This window comes from Oncorhynchus gorbuscha, linkage group LG16 (assembly GCF_021184085.1).
Source record: "Oncorhynchus gorbuscha isolate QuinsamMale2020 ecotype Even-year linkage group LG16, OgorEven_v1.0, whole genome shotgun sequence".
Taxonomy (NCBI): domain Eukaryota; kingdom Metazoa; phylum Chordata; class Actinopteri; order Salmoniformes; family Salmonidae; genus Oncorhynchus; species Oncorhynchus gorbuscha.
The window spans coordinates 85,351,034-85,368,527 of record NC_060188.1 but is presented as its reverse complement, the minus strand read 5'-3'; the positions used below and the strand labels follow the sequence as shown (position 1 = coordinate 85,368,527).

Sequence of the window (17,494 nt, the reverse complement as noted above, 5' to 3'; positions counted from 1 at the left end):
CTTTCAGCCTCCACGTCAGAACTAGCTTTCAGCCTCCACGTCAGAACTAGCTTTCAGCCTCCACGTCAGAACTAGCTTTCAGCCTCCACGTCAGAACTAGCTTTCAGCCTCCACGCCAGAAATAGCTTTCAGCCTCCACGCCAGAAATAGCTTTCAGCCTCCACGCCAGAAATAGCTTTCAGCCTCCACGCCAGAACTAGCTTGCAGCCTCCACGCCAGAACTAGCTTGCAGCCTCCACGCCAGAACTAGCTTGCAGCCTCCACGCCAGAACTAGCTTGCAGCCTCCACGCCAGAACTAGCTTGCAGCCTCCACGCCAGAACTAGCTTGCAGCCTCCACGCCAGAACTAGCTTGCAGCCTCCACGCCAGAACTAGCTTGCAGCCTCCACGCCAGAACTAGCTTGCAGCCTCCACGCCAGAACTAGCTTGCAGCCTCCACGCCAGAACTAGCTTGCAGCCTCCACGCCAGAACTAGCTTGCAGCCTCCACGCCAGAACTAGCTTGCAGCCTCCACGCCAGAACTAGCTTGCAGCCTCCACGCCAGAACTAGCTTGCAGCCTCCACGCCAGAACTAGCTTGCAGCCTCCACGCCAGAACTAGCTTGCAGCCTCCACGCCAGAACTAGCTTGCAGCCTCCACGCCAGAACTAGCTTTCAGCCTCCACGCCAGAACTAGCTTTCAGCCTCCACGCCAGAACTAGCTTTCAGCCTCCACGCCAGAACTAGCTTTCAGCCTCCACGCCAGAACTAGCTTTCAGCCTCCACGCCAGAACTAGCTTTCAGCCTCCACGCCAGAACTAGCTTTCAGCCTCCACGCCAGAACTAGCTTTCAGCCTCCACGCCAGAACTAGCTTTCAGCCTCTACATCAATCACGTTTTTTTATTTATCTTTTGTTCTCCCCCTCTCTCTTCTTATAATCTGTTTTGTAAATGCATTGTCTGTGAGTGGATGTGTGTGTGTGTGCCTGTAAGTGTCTGCACGTAGTATGTGAGTGCACGCACAAGTGTTTGTGTAGTGTTGGTGAATGGGTTTGCTCTTAAAGGCTTTCACAGCCTGGACTGAGACCAGCTGAGATCGTAATGACCCAGTCAACGTTCAAGTACAGTTTATTCTGGCTATGACCTTTAACCCTTCACCTCTGTGATTGAACTCTGACCCCTAATAGAAGCTAACAGAGGAGAAGTACGAGGTGCACCGATGCGTGCCAGAGGCGGCCATCTTGGTGTGTTGCACGACAGAGCCCAAACTCACCCTGAAGGTCACCCTCAGCTCTCCACAGATGAGAGAAGACAGCGACACGGATGAACAAGGAACCAGGGATGAACAAGGTACCACACACACGTCTTTGTAAAACCTAGCTGCTGTTTTCCTGTTTATGTTTGTCTGTTGTCTCTTCCTCCCCCCTCCAACTGAGGTGGTGAAATGGGGGTAGGGGGAAGAGGAATACAAAGGGGGGGGGGGGGGGGTCGAGCAGCAGCAGTGTTGTTAGCAGCGATCCTCTGGGACACAGTAAGCTTGATCAGTGAATATATCCATGTTCCCTGCTCCTCCCTGTGCCTGTATTCCTCCACCTTGGGGAGACAATACATGCATAAGACACTAGTTCTTGTTCAAACCAAATAGACAGGTGCACGCACACAGTCTGGGCCATATAAGGCTCAGGGCTCATGTAGTCTCAAATCGGTATTAACATGTCTTCCTGCAAGCCAAAAGAAAAGTGGTAGATGTTTAGTGGCGGCCATAGTGATTCTTCACCCTACTATGCTGCCCTGTAGCTTGTAATGTTGTCAACAGCTTGGCTACATTGGCCTGTAAAACATCCTTGGGCCTCTTTGTCAGGACTAACTAAACACAGCTGCAGGGCTAACTAAACACAGCTGCAGGGCTAACTAAACACAGCTGCAGGGCTAACTAAACACAGCTGCAGGGCTAACTAAACACAGCTGCAGGGCTAACTAAACACAGCTGCATGGCTAACTAAACACAGCTGCAGGGCTAACTAAACACAGCTGCAGGGCTAACTAAACACAGCTAGAGGGCTAACTAAACACAGCTAGAGGGCTAACTAAACACAGCTAGAGGGCTAACTAAACACAGCTAGAGGGCTAACTAAACACAGCTAGAGGGCTAACTAAACACAGCTAGAGGGCTAACTAAACACAGCTAGAGGGCTAACTAAACACAGCTAGAGGGCTAACTAAACACAGCTAGAGGGCTAACTAAACACTGCTAGAGGGCTAACGAAACACTGCTAGAGGGCTAACGAAACACGGCTGCGGGGCTAACGAAACACGGCTGCGGGGCTAACGAAACACGGCTGCGGGGCTAACGAAACACGGCTGCGGGGCTAACGAAACACGGCTGCGGGGCTAACGAAACACGGCTGCGGGGCTAACGAAACACGGCTGCGGGGCTAACGAAACACGGCTGCGGGGCTAACGAAACACGGCTGCGGGGCTAACGCACGGCTGGGGCTAACGAAACACGGCTGCGGGGCTAACGAAACACGGCTGCGGGGCTAACGAAACACGGCTGCGGGGCTAACGAAACACGGCTGCGGGGCTAACGGCTGCGGGGCTAACGAACACGGCTGCGGGGCTAACGAAACACGGCTGCGGGGCTAACGAAACACGGCTGCGGGGCTAACGAAACACGGCTGCGGGGCTAACGAAACACGGCTGCGGGGCTAACGAAACACGGCTGCGGGGCTAACGAGACACGGCTGCGGGGCTAACGAGACAGCTAACGAAACACGGCTGCGGGGCTAACGAAACACGGCTGCGGGGCTAACGAAACACGGCTGCGGGGCTAACGAAACAGCTAACGAAACACGGCTGCGGGGCTAACGAAACAGCTAACGAAACACGGCTGCGGGGCTAACGAAACAGCTATCGAAACACGGCTGCGGGGCTATCGAAACACGGCTGCGGGGCTATCGAAACACGGCTGCGGGGCTATCGAAACACGGCTGCGGGGCTAACGAAACACGGCTGCAGGGCTAACGAAACACGGCTGTGGCTTTTCCAATGATCAATTATCCCTTTAAAATTATAATCTTGGATTAGCTGACACAACGTGCCATTGTAACACAGGAGTGATGGTTGCTGATAATGGGCCTCTGTACGCCTATGTAGATATTCAATTTCATGTTATTTTAATGGACAAATGTGCTTTTCTTTCAAAAACAAGGACATTTCTAAGTGACCCCAGACTTTTGAGCGGTACAGTGTGTGTGTGTGTGTATATATATATCCCATTCTTATTTCACCAGTGGAGGGTGTTGAGCTGTCTGACCCTGCAGACATGCTGGACAGGCACAGATGTCTGGTGGCCCTGGCGGCTCTACGACATGCCAAATGGTTCCAGGTTGGCTCTCAGTTCTACTTAACCTCGCCATTGTTATTGTAGCCTTATGATCATAGGAACATGAATGAGTCAAATTAATCAATGAAATGAATCAAAATATTTAATTTATTTGAAATGGCAGCTATCTGCAAACTATAATTGAAAACATTCTTATGATAAAATAATCAATTTCTCTCATACAAAAATGACTCATTCATTTTATCTCTCAATCATGCTCTGTGTAGTACAATAGCTGAGAGAGAGAGAGCGAGAGAATTGTAAGGCTACAAAAGCAATTGTTTCTTTTGGCTGTTCTGAAACCTTCCCGACTGACAAAATATGACCAAACAATACTTTTCTCTCATACAAAAATGACTCATTCATTTCATCTCTCAATCGTGCTCTGTCAATGCTTACCTTTCTTTTGGCTGTTCTGAAACCTGCCTGACTGTCATAATTGTCAATGCTTACCTTTCTTTTGGCTGTTCTGAAACCTGCCTGACTGTCATAATTGTCAACCTTTTTTCTACCACTCTCAACTCAACAATGCAACAAAAACCACAACTTAGTTCTGGACTATTCAGCTCCATTTACTAACGTTTCATTTACTGACATTGTACAGTAGTACTCCTCTTGTACTCATATCGTTGTTACCTCCTCTCCCTCTCCTCTCAGGCCAGAGTAAACGGCTTGAAGTCGTGTGTCATCATCCTCAGGATCCTAAGAGACATGAGCAATAGACTGCCAGCCTGGGAGCCACTCAAAGGATGGGTGAGTCTGTCTGTAGAAAGTCTGCACAGTTGAAAGGGGGTACAACCCATCCACAGGCCTGCACCCGACCCTAACTAGCCAATATAGAAAATGTGCTGTAGGGCTAGTCGGAGACGGCGGAACGATTTCTTGAGGGGGGACGCAGGATTTTCTTTTGTCTGATTTCGATATGTTTCTGCTTATAGTGTGTAGGCTATTTGGTGATTGGCGTGTAGGCTATTTGGTGATTGGCGTGTAGGCTATTTGGTGATTGGCGTGTAGGCTATTTGGTGATTGGCGTGTAGGCTATTTGGTGATTGGCGTGTAGGCTATTTGGTGATTGGCGTGTAGGCTATTTGGTGATTGGCGTGTAGGCTATTTGGTGATTGGCGTGTAGGCTATTTGGTGATTAGCGTGTAGGCTATTTGGTGATTGGCGGTAGGCTATTTGGTGATTGGCGTGTAGGCTATTTGGTGATTGGCGTGTAGGCTATTTGGGATTGGCTATTTTGGTGATTGGCGTGTAGGCTATTTGGTGATTGGCGTGTAGGCTATTTGGTGATTGGCGTAGGCTTTTGGTGATTGGCGTGTAGGCTATTTGGTGATTGGCGTGTAGGCTATTTGGTGATTGGCGTGTAGGCTATTTGGTGATTGGCGTGTAGGCTATTTGGTGATTGGCGTGTAGGCTATTTGGTGATTGGCGTGTAGGCTATTTGGTGATTGGCGTGTAGGCTATTTGGTGATTGGCGTGTAGGCTATTTGGTGAATGTACAGTGAGGCCCTATATTTTAGGCTTTTTTAGGCCCACTAATGACAGATAACTAATGACAGATTTTAGGCCCACTAATGACAGATTTTAGGCCCACTAATGACAGATTTTAGGCCCACTAATGACAGATAACCTAAAATAATGAAAGAAAAACCTCAATGTAGCCTACAGATATCAATTAACACAAAGGCATTGTTTTCTCTTTATTCAACCCGCCACCCACCCGCCCTCCATCCACACAATATTTCATGACCCTAAACCCACCTGCCCCGTGGATATAACCGTGGAGACTGTGGGTTATGAGTCAACCCGCCTGCCCCATGAATATAACCGTGGGGACTGGGGGTTATGAGTAAACCAGCCTATATAACCGTAGGGACTGCGGGTTATGAGTAAACCCGATGATATAACCGTGGGGACTGCGGGTAATGAGTCAACCCGCCTATATAACCGTGGGGACTGCGGGTCATGAGTCAACCCGATGATATAATCGTGAGGACTGTGGGTTATGAGTCAGCCCGATGATATAATCGTGGGGACTGCGGGTTATGAGTCAGCCCGATGATATAATCGTGGGGACTGCGGGTTATGAGTCAACCCGATGATATAATCGTGGGGACTGCGGGTTATGAGTCAGCCCGATGATATAATCGTGGGGACTGCGGGTTATGAGTCAGCCCGATGATATAATCGTGGGGACTGCGGGTTATGAGTCAGCCCGATGATATAACCGTAGGGACTGTGGGTTATGAGTCAGCCCGATGATATAATCGTGGGGACTGCGGGTTATGAGTCAACCCGATGATATAACCGTAGGGACTGTGGGTTATGAGTCAACCCGATGATATAACCGTAGGGACTGTGGGTTAGGAGTCAACCCGATGATATAACCGTAGGGACTGTGGGTTAGGAGTCAACCCGATGATATAACCGTAGGGACTGTGGGTTAGGAGTCAACCCGATGATATAACCGTAGGGACTGTGGGTTAGGAGTCAACCCGATGATATAACCGTAGGGACTGTGGGTTATGAGTCAACCCGATGATATAACCGTAGGGACTGTGGGTTATGAGTCAACCCGATGATATAACCGTAGGGACTGTGGGTTAGGAGTCAACCCGATGATATAACCGTAGGGACTGCGGGTTAGGAGTCAACCCGATGATATAACCGTGGAGACTGCGGGTTATGAGTCAACCCGATGATATAACCGTAGGGACTGTGGGTTATGAGTCAGCCCGATGATATAATCGTGGGGACTGCGGGTTATGATATAACCGTAGGGACTGTGGGTTATGAGTCAACCCGATGTCAACCCGAGGGACTGATTATAAACCGATATAACCGGGACTGTGGGTTATGAGTCAACCCGATGATATAACCGTAGGGACTGTGGGTTATGAGTCAACCCGATGATATAACCGTAGGGACTGTGGGTTAGGAGTCAACCCGATGATATAACCGTAGGGACTGCGGGTTATGAGTCAACCCGATGATATAACCGTGGAGACTGCGGGTTATGAGTCAACCCGATGATATAACCATAGGGACTGTGGGTTATGAGTCAACCCGATGATATAACCGTGGAGACTGTGGGTTATGGGTCAACCCGATGATATAACCGTGGAGACTGTGGGTTATGAGTCAACCCGCCTATATAACCGTGGAGACTGTGGGTTATGAGTCAACCCGATGATATAATCGTGGGGAATGCGGGTTATGAGTCAACCCGATGATATAACCGTGGGGACTGCGGGTTATGAGTCAACCCGATGATATAACCGTAGGGACTGTGGGTTATGAGTCAACCCGATGATATAACCGTAGGGACTGTGGGTTATGAGTCAACCCGATGATATAACCGTGGAGACTGTGGGTTATGAGTCAACCCGATGATATAACCGTAGGGACTGCGGGTTATGAGTCAACCCGATGATATAACCGTGGGGACTGCGGGTTATGAGTCAACCCGATGATATAACCGTGGGGACTGCGGGTTATGAGTCAACCCGCTCATCACTAGTGTACAGGTGTAGTTTTCACATCCAGCATATTTCCAGTCGCAAGGAGAAAATAATAAACTGCATTTGAAAAATAAACTCCAGCATATAGGTATTCTTCAATGTTTCCATTAACAATCTCTCCGAACAAAAGTGGGTTGTGTGCCACTAACAGCTGCTCTGATCTCTCTGTCCTTACTTGAACTTAATCTTGAACTTAATCTTGATCTCTCTCCTTCTCATCCCAAGCCCCTGGAGCTGATTTGTGAGAAGGCCATAGCCACGTGTAACCGGCCGCTGGGTGCAGGGGAAGCACTACGTAGAGTCATGGAGTGTCTCGCCTCGGGAATCCTGCTTCCAGGTACAGTACCTACCAGTCTCTCTCTCTCTCCCTCTCGCTGTCTCTCTTCTAGGTTTTCTGTCTCTCTCTTTTCTTGTTCTTTCTCTCGCTCGCTCTGTCTGTCTGTCTCTACTCACTCTCTCTTCCCAGAAATGGGAAAACAACAATCCTGTTAATGCTTTCTGATGATCAGGTTGATTTTACGTTATTGATATTTTAATACGAACTCATTAGTATTGAATGATGTAACAATGAGAGGCTCATTCAGTTCACCTGAGCGAACAGTCAATAAGGAGAAGGATTGGGAGGTCTGTATGAAATAAGGAGGAGGGGGAGGTCTGTATGAAATAAGGAGGAGGGGGAGGTCTGTATGAAATAAGGAGGAGGGGGAGGTCTGTATGAAATAAGGAGGAGGGGGAGGTCTGTATGAAATAAGGAGGAGGGGGAGGTCTGTATGAAATAAGGAGGAGGGGGAGGTCTGTATGAAATAAGGAGGAGGGGGAGGTCTGTATGAAATAAGGAGGAGGGGGAGGTCTGTATGAAATAAGGAGGAGGTGGAGGTCTGTATGAAATAAGGAGGAGGGGGAGGTCTGTATGAAATAAGGAGGAGGGGGAGGTCTGTATGAAATAAGGAGGAGGGGGAGGTCTGTATGAAATAAGGAGGAGGGGGAGGTCTGTATGAAATAAGGAGGAGGGGGAGGTCTGTATGAAATAAGGAGGAGGGGGAGGTCTGTATGAAATAAGGAGGAGGGGGAGGTCTGTATGAAATAAGGAGGAGGGGGAGGTCTGTATGAAATAAGGAGGAGGGGGAGGTCTGTATGAAATAAGGAGGAGGGGGAGGTCTGTATGAAATAAGGAGGAGGGGGAGGTCTGTATGAAATAAGGAGGAGGGGAGGTCTGTATGAAATAAGGAGGAGGGGGAGGTCTGTATGAAATGAGGAGGAGGGGGAGGTCTGTATGAAATGAGGAGGAGGGGGAGGTCTGTATGAAATGAGGAGGAGGGGGAGGTCTGTATGAAATGAGGAGGAGGGGGAGGTCTGTATGAAATGAGGAGGTCTGTATGAAACGGGGAGGTCTGTATGAAATGAGGAGGAGGGGGAGGTCTGTATGAAATGAGGAGGAGGGGGAGGTCTGTATGAAACGAGGAGGAGGGGGAGGTCTGTATGAAACGAGGAGGAGGGGGAGGTCTGTATGAAGGGGGGGAGGTCTGTAGGGAGGGGGGAGGTCTGTATGAAACGAGGAGGGGGGAGGTCTGTATGAAACGAGGAGGGGGAGGTCTGTATGAAACGAGGAGGGGGAGGTCTGTATGAAACGAGGAGGGGGAGGTCTGTATGAAACGAGGAGGGGGAGGTCTGTATGAAACGAGGAGGGGGAGGTCTGTATGAAACGAGGAGGGGGAGGTCTGTATGAAACGACGACGGGGGGGGTCTGTATGAAACGACGACGGGGGGAGGTCTGTATGAAACGACGACGGGGGGGAGGTCTGTATGAAACGACGAGGGGGGAGGTCTGTATGAAACGACGAGGGGGGAGGTCTGTATGAAACGACGACGGGAGGGGAGGTCTGTATGAAACGACGACGAGGAGGGGGAGGTCTGTATGAAACGAGGAGGAGGGGGAGGTCTGTATGAATCGAGGAGGAGGGGGAGGTCTGGTCTGTATGAAACGAGGAGGGGGATGTCTATGAAATGAGGGGGAGACCTGTAGGAAATGAGGAGGAGGGGGAAGTTTTGTAGGAAATGAGGGGGAGGTCTGTGTGAAATAAGGAGGAGGGGGAGGTCTGTATGAAATAAGAAGTAGGAGGGGGAGGTCTGTATGAAATAAGGAGAAGGGGGAGGTCTGTATGAAATAAGGAGAAGGGGGAGGTCTGTATGAAATAAGAAGGGGGAGGTCTGTATGAAATAAGGAGAAGGGGGAGGTCTGTATGAAATAAGGAGAAGGGGGAGGTCTGTATGAAATAAGGAGAAGGGGGAGGTCTGTATGAAATAAGGAGAAGGGGGAGGTCTGTATGAAATGAGGGGGAGGTCTGTATGAAATGAGGAGGAGGGGGAGGTCTGTATGAAATGAGGAGGAGGGGGAGGTCTGTATGAAATGAGGAGGAGGGGGAGGTCTGTAGTAAATGAGGAGGGGGAGGACTGTATGCCATAAGGAGGAGGAGGGGGAGGACTGTATGAAATGAGGAGGAGGGGAAATGAGGACTGTATGAAATGAGGAGGAGGGGGAGGACTGTATGAAATGAGGAGGAGGTCTGTATGAAATGAGGGGGAGGTCTGTATGAAATGAGGGGGAGGTCTGTATGAAATGAGGGGGAGGTCTGTATGAAATGAGGTCTGTATGAAATGAGGTCTGTATGAAATGAGGTTTGTATGAAATGAGGTCTGTATGAAATGAGGTTTGTATGAAATGAGGGGGAGGTCTGTAGGAAATGAGGGGGAGGTCTGTAGGAAATGAGGGGGAGGTCTGTAGGAAATGAGGGGGAGAGGACTATGAAATGAGGGGGAAGGGGGAGGACTGTAGGAAATGAGGAGGAGGAGGGGGAAGGGGGAGGACTGTAGGAAATGAGGAGGAGGAGGGGGAAGGGGGAGGACTGTAGGAAATGAGGAGGGGGAAGGGGGAGGACTGTAGGAAATGAGGAGGAGGAGGGGGAAGGGGGAGGACTGTAGGAAATGAGGAGGAGGAGGGGGAAGGGGGAGGACTGTAGGAAATGAGGAGGAGGGGAGGTCTGTATGAAATAAGGAGGAGGGGGAGGTCTGTAGGAAATAAGGAGGAGGGGAGGTCTGTATGAAATAAGGGAGGTCTGTATGAAACGAGGAGGAGGAGGTCTGTCTGAAATAAGGAGGAGGAGGACTGTATAAAATAAGGAAGTGGGGGGAAGGGGGAGGACTGTAGGAAATAAGTAGGAGGTGGACTGTATGAAATTAGGAGGAGGAGGGGGAGGACTGTATGAAATAAGGAGGTGGGGGGAAGGGGGAGGACTGTAGGAAATATGGAGGAGGAGGAGGAGGGGGTCTGTAGGAAATAAGGAGGAGGAGGGGGAGGACTGTATGAAATAAGGAGGAGGGGGAGGTCTGTATGAAATAAGGAGGAGGGGGAGGTCTGTAGGAAATAAGGAGGAGGGGGAGGTCTGTAGGAAATAAGGAGGAGGAGGGGGAGGACTGTATGAAATAAGGAGGAGGGGGAGGACTGTATGAAATAAGGAGGAGGGGGAGGTCTGTATGAAATGAGGAGGAGGGGAGGTCTGTATGAAATGAGGGGAGGTCTGTATGAAATGAGGGGAGGTCTGTATGAAATGAGGGGAGGTCTGTATGAAATGAGGAGGAGGTCTGTATGAAATGAGGAGGAGGAGGGGAGGTCTGTATGAAATGAGGAGGAGGAGGTGTAGAAAAGGCCCATGGAGTTGGTGGAATACTCCTTTAATTAATTGCCATTTACTCAGCTGGGCCAGGGGCGCTTTAATTAGGTCAGGTGGAAATGTCCTACAGATCTCAACTCCATAAAAGGAGGTAATTGCCATCGCCTGATCTCGCTGCTTTCTCTTCCCTAAATCCATCTGATCCAGAAGTTCTGTGCGTCCATGAATCCACACTACCAGTAAATATACCACTTTATGGTTAAAGGAATTCCTGCCTCAGTCTCATACATTCCTCTGTCACCTGACACGTGACCACCTGTTCACCTTCACTGTCAGTCATCCTACCTGTCCAGCAACCCACACAGATTCCACTAATCTTTCAATGGTCCTTTGAGCCGGATGATGACTGAACCAAAGACAGGTGAAAAGGAGATGGAGGCGGAGAGGGAAGAATTGTCTCCACTGGAAGGAAGAAGAGAGGAGGAGAGAGCAGCTGAGGGAAAGGTCTTAGAACAAAGGAAATATCCAGGAGCTAAGCCTAAAGCAACAAAGGCTTCATCCTCAACTACCAGGAGCACCAGAAGAACCAGGCAAGCACCTGGTTATCTTAAGGACTATGTGGTCGAGGTTCCGACATCAAAGGGCAAGCCCACCAGAGCTCAAAGAGTTGATGGATCAACTATATGTTTCATCCATCAATCATCCCCTCTGAGCCAAGGACCGGAAACTGCTTTGGAGCAGGAAAGTGGTCTACGTGAGGAACCTATGGAAGAGGTAACTCCCACTGCACAGGTCGACCAGCTTCCAGAGGCAGGCTCCACTCACCCCTTAACTAATGGGAAATCGTCGAAGCACTCTAGACTGAGTGGGAGTTCGACCAGTGGATACCCCTTTGGAAGTGGCCATGGCAGCCGCCATTCACTAGCCCTCAGCAATTCACAGACCGCTGTCCTACAAGAGAGGATGAAACTATTAGCTTTGGAGGAAATTGAGCGTCAGATTGAGGAGGAACGACAGGCTGACTAACGATGTCACCAATTGGATGTGCAGGCCCGTAGAGCTCTACAGGAAAGGGAATCCATTGCCAAGGACCTGGCACAGCAGCGACGGCACCGTCAAGCCAGAAGGGAATTAGAAGAGGCACGGATGGTCTCATCCTTCCTGGAGAGGAACGAACAGGGAGTTGACCTGACCACCCCTCCACATGGACCTGAACTGTCTGCCTTTCTTTCCCAATCTGCCCCTCTGGTACAGCATGGCACACAGTCCTCGGAGGCTCCGGGGTCAACAGCCAACACGGAGCACGGGAGACGGGCCGCTCCGCCAACGCCCTCTATGCCAGTGACACAAGTTAGCATTCCTCCATCTGGACAAAGCATCACTCCTTCGCCTTTCCGCCAATTACCAACCAAGGCAAATCGTTCCTTTCATCCAGGGCCAGGCCAGTCCTCAAACAACAGGTCGGAGGGCTCTCGCCCAATTCCGGCTGCCACAAATGGTGGGTCTGGGACAGTAGGTGACCGGCCCAATGAGGCCACAGTGGGCTCATCAGAAGTCCCGGGTTTATCCTTCACGCAACCAGAAGAGGGAGCCAACATTATGAAACTTCTAGTAGCCTCAGCCTATGGAATTCCCAAACTGCCATACTTTGAAAACGGAAAGGAGAGTGAATTTGTCCTTTTGGAAATGGCATTGGAGAGTCTACTGGGTATTCACGGTCATCTGTCAGAACGCTACAAATACCAAGTACTAATGGATCATTTGTGGTTTCCAAGTGCATACAGGCTGGCCCAATCCTTTATGCACTCCGCAACACCATACACGACAGCTCTCCAGGCCCTGAAGGCGAGATATGGTGAGCCACGTCAGCTAGTCCAGAATGAACTAAACAACATCCTGAACACGTCTCCAATTAAAATGGGAGACCATGCTGCCTTCCAAGAATTCTCCCTGGCTGTCCAATCCCTGACCGCGATGCTCCAATCCGTTGAAGGAGAAGACGGGAACGAGCTTAAATGTGGCTCCCACGTGGACAGGCTTCTCAAAAAACTTCCAGTGTACCTCAGAGACAGTTTCATTGAACATTGTTTGAATAAGGGCATCCTGAAAGAGGGCTCGAGAAGCACCTATGCTCTCAGAGACCTGGCCACATGGTTGGAGGTGAAGGCAAAGGCGAAGAGCATCGCTCACCAGGCCACAATCTCCGCCATAGCCATAGGGGGAAGGAAGGAGTTTGAACGCCAGCAGGGACAGAAAAGACCAAATCCCACTACCATGTACTTAAATAGTGAGGCTGGGGAGGAACCCGGGAAGAAGACCCCTCTCAAGAGCAAGAACATCAAATTCCAGCCTTACTGCCCATATTGCAATAGTAAGGGGCACTTCCTTGGCTCATGCCCCAGAGTAAAAAAGCTCACTCAAACTCAATTGAAGGCCTGGATCACTTCAGGCGAGCGATGCTACAAGTGTGCCCGTAGCCATAAGGTGGAGACCTGCACATTGAGGAAACCCTGCAACCGCTGTAAAGAAATCCATCTCACCGTGTTGCATGATCTATTTCCCCAAGCAAAGAAGGAGCAGAGTATGCTCATGGTAGGAGCTGCAAAGGAGCTGTATCTCGACCAGCAGAACCGATCTCCAAGGGTCATGTTGAAGGTGGTCAAGGTCACTCTGCAAAGTGAAGGGAGAAGCATTGATACATTCGCCGTTCTAGATGATGGGTCAGAAAGAACAATCATTCTCACAGCGGCCACCCGTCAGCTTAACCTGGAAGGGACCCCCGAGACCCTTAATCTCAGAACGGTGCGACATGATGTTATCCAAATGAAAGGCTCTGCTGTAACCTTCAGCATTTCACCTTCAGGAAACAGGGGCGTGGCCTATAACATCACCAATGCCTTCACGGCAGATGGCTTGAATCTCGCAGAGCACTCCTGCCCGGTAAGTGTTCTACAGAAACAATATCCTCATCTACGAGGATTGCCTCTTCCTAACCTGGCAAGAGTAGCACCACTTATCCTGATTGGGTCAGACCACCCACATCTCGTCACCCCGACTGAGCCTATACGAGCTGGACCAGAAGGAGGACCCATTGCTGTCCATACATCCTTGGGTTGGGCTGTGCAAGGTCCATCCCATCTACTTCTCTCCACCCAAGCTGTACAGTCACAGCAAGTCCTCTTCACCAGAAGCAATCCAGATGCAGCCACTGACCTCCTTCGGAATGTTGAGATGCTATGGAAGATGGACACCTTCTCCAACCGGAAGCTACAGGAGGTCACTCGCTCGAAAAATGACTCCTATGCATTAGACCTCCTGGAGAAGAGCACCACCACCACTGAAATGGATGGCGTTCGCAGGTATGCAACCCCACTGCTACGGGTGCCCAACCATCCTCCTCTGGCAACCACGACACGGGCTGTACTCCCACTACTGCGTGGAACAGAGCGACGCCTGGTGAAGAATCCTGAGCTTGCAGAAGTTCATAACCGAGAGATTCATAACCTTGTGAAGGCAGGCTACGTCACTGAAGTGACAGCTCATGAAGAGGGAAACGCACTCCGTGAATCCTGGTATCTCCCTCACCATGTTATCCAGCAACATGGTGGGAAGTATAGACTTGTCTTCAACTGTTCATTCCAAGCAGCTGGTCAAAGCCTGAATGACTGTCTACTCCCGGACCAACCTTAGGTCCTTCCTTGCTCGGTGTCCTTCTCCGGTTCCGGCAGCACTCTACAGCCATCAGTGGAGACATCAAAGCCATGTTTCATCAGATTCGTTTACTGCCTTCCGACACCACACTGCTCCGGTTCATATGGCGAAATATGGAACGAGATGCAGAGCCCACAATCTATGAATGGCAGGTACTCCCATTCGGCACCACCTGCAGTCCTTGCTGTGCCATATACGCTCTGCAGAGACACGCACGGGAGCATCCAGACAGTGACCCAGAAGTATTGGATTCAGTGGAAAATGCCTTCTATGTGGATAACTGCTTACAAAGCATCCCATCCACGGCTGAAGCGAAATCACTCCTTGATAAAGTGCGGAATCTCCTGTCCAAAGGGGGATTTGAGGTCCGACAGTGGTCTAGTAACAGAGCGGAGGTTATCCAGCACCTCCCGCCACAAGCTAGGTCCAGTAGCAGTGAACTATGGCTAACGCAGTCTGGTGCTAACCCAGAAGAGCCCACTCTAGGACTGAGGTGGAGCTGCCTACCGGATACCCTGGGGTATAAGCACCGCTCATCCCCGAGTACCGAAACCCCCACTCTGCGCACCATCTATCGGACCCTGGCCAGTCAATACGATCCCCTTGGGTATATCCTGCCATACACAACACGGGCCAAAGTCTTAGTCCAGGACCTGTGGCAGACCAAGAGGGACTGGGATGAACCAATCCACCCAGCTGACCTAGTGGAACGATGGATCTGTTGGGAAACTGAGTTAACGGAGCTCTCTGATGTCCAAATGCCAAGATGTTATGTACCATCCTGTGTTGACCAACTGGGATCATGCCTGGAACTGCATGTGTTCTGTGACGCTTCGGAGCGAGCTTATGGGGCGGTTTCCTATCTTAGAGTGGAGGATAAGGCAGGCCACACCCATGTCTCCTTTGTCATGGCCAGGTCCAGGGTCGCACCCAAGAAGCAGTTGTCAATGCCTAGGCTGGAACTCAGTGCTGCCCTTTCCGGAGCCCAGTTGGCCTCTACCTTGCGAGCCGAGCTCACCTTGCCAATCCAAAGGATCATCTACTGGAGTGATTCGACCACTGTATTGACATGGCTCAAGTCGGAGTCCTGCAGGTATAAGGTGTTTGTCGGGACTCGCATTGCGGAAATCCAAGACCTAACAGAAGTCCAGGACTGGAGGTATGTTGATAGCATAAACAATCCTGCTGATGACATTACTAGAGGTAAAACCCTTAAGGAATTGGCTAAACCCCATCGCTGGAGCTTGGGACCACCATTCTTGTCCCAACCAGAGAACGAGTGGCCGACAGCCCCCAGGCGTGCGGCCCCTCCGCGACCGACTGAAGCTCATGAGTTAAGGAAGTCTGCCCAATGCTACAGCATTTCTACGGAACCAACAACGGCTCTCCCTGACCTAACACAATCCCAAACACTGCCGGATCTGATCACAGCCACAAACCAGACCTCAGATGGGGTGGCTTCTATACCTACCTCCCTCGCGGCAGAGACACTACTCCTCCAGCAAGCACAAGCCGTTAGCTTCCCTGAGGAGTTCAAAGCTCTGAAAGCCGGTAGGAAAGTGACTAAGGGCAGCCGTCTTCTCTCTCTTGCCCCAGAATATGATCCAATCCTTGGAGTGATCAGAGTCGGAGGGAGGCTGCGCCAAGCGGAGGTTTTGGACCCAGATGCTATCCACCCAATTATCCTCGACTCCAGACACCCTCTTACCAGGCTCCTCATCAAGAGTTATGATGAGCGGCTTCTCCACCCAGGGCCAGAGAGGATCTATGGGGAGATGAGGCGGAAGTACTGGATAATTGGAGGACCAGGAGCCATTCGTAAGCACCAATACGCCTGCGTAGAATGTCAGAGATGGCGGGCCGGAGCTACAGTGCCCAAAATGGCAGATTTACCCCCTGCTCGCTTGCGCCTCCTTAAACCACCCTTCTGGTCAACAGGAGTAGATTGCTTCGGCCCCTTGATGATCAAGTTAGGTCGTCGTGTGGAAAAGCGCTGGGGCATTCTATTCAAGTGTATGACAACCAGATGTGTCCACCTGGACCTACTGGAGAGTTTGGATACGGAAGCCTTCCTCATGGCCCTACGGCGGTTTATCTCCCGAAGGGGGAAACCCTACGAGATCCTGGCTGACAGAGGTACGAACTTCAAGGCAGGAGAAGCCAGGTTGGAGGAAGCCTTCCAAGCCATGGAACCCAGCCTCCAGGATCAGCTGATGGACCAACAAATCTCATTCAAATTTAACCCTCCAGGCGCTCCTCATGTTGGAGGAACATGGGAGCGAGAGATCAAATCTGTAAAGACGGCCTTACGAGTCGTACTAGGGGACCAAACTGTCACTGAAACTGTCTTGAGGACTGTCCTGATAGAGGTGGAAGGGATTCTGAACTCCAAACCCTTGGGATATCTCTCTGCAGACATCGCTGACCCCGATCCGGTTACACCGAATATGCTCTTGATGGGACGCCGAGATGCGTCACTTCCTCAAGCCATGTGTGCTGATACCAACCTCGTAGGCAGACGCCGGTGGCGACACAGCCAAATCTTAGCTGACCATTTTTGGGCCCGATTCATTCGGGATTACCTACCAAGTCTACAGCACAGAGGGAAATGGCGGAGAGAAATGGCCAGCCTGGAAACTGGCCAAGTAGTAATGATGGTGGACCCTCAGCTGCCTCGAGCCTCCTGGCCGGTGGGCCGTATAACTAAGACCATGCCTGGGACCGATGGTCGTGTTAGATCAGTGGAAATCCAGGTGAAGAACCGGACATATATCCGGCCAGTTGCCCGACTGATTCCTCTCCCTGAGATGACAGAGGACGGGGAGCAATGAGCCTTTTTGAGGAATGTGGAAATTAACAAATTTCCGGGGTGGCTGTAGAAAAGGCCCATGGAGTTGGTGGAATACTCCTTTAATTAATTGCCATTTACTCAGCTGGGCCAGGGGCGCTTTAATTAGGTCAGGTGGAAATGTCCTACAGATCTCAACTCCATAAAAGGAGGTAATTGCCATCGCCTGATCTCGCTGCTTTCTTTCCCTAAATCCATCTGATCCAGAAGTTCTGTGCGTCCATGAATCCACACTACCAGTAAATATACCACTTTATGGTTAAAGGAATTCCTGCCTCAGTCTCATACATTCCTCTGTCACCTGACACGTGACCACCTGTTCACCTTCACTGTCAGTCATCCTACCTGTCCAGCAACCCACACAGATTCCACTAATCTTT

The 17,494-nt window shown here is 50.6% G+C and overlaps 1 protein-coding gene across 8 annotated transcripts in view; it reads left to right on the top strand.

Moving 5' to 3' along the window:
• LOC123999283 (spermatid perinuclear RNA-binding protein-like) overlaps positions 1 to 17,494 on the top strand; it is a 209,602-nt gene that overhangs the window by 164,414 nt on the left and 27,694 nt on the right. For all 8 annotated transcript variants that reach the window (XM_046304892.1, XM_046304886.1, XM_046304889.1 and 5 more), the window contains 4 exons: positions 1,166 to 1,328; positions 3,272 to 3,366; positions 4,021 to 4,116; positions 7,113 to 7,224. In XM_046304892.1, the coding sequence (XP_046160848.1) occupies positions 1,166 to 1,328; positions 3,272 to 3,366; positions 4,021 to 4,116; positions 7,113 to 7,224 (466 nt within the window). The remainder of the gene's footprint in view (positions 1 to 1,165; positions 1,329 to 3,271; positions 3,367 to 4,020; positions 4,117 to 7,112; positions 7,225 to 17,494) is intronic.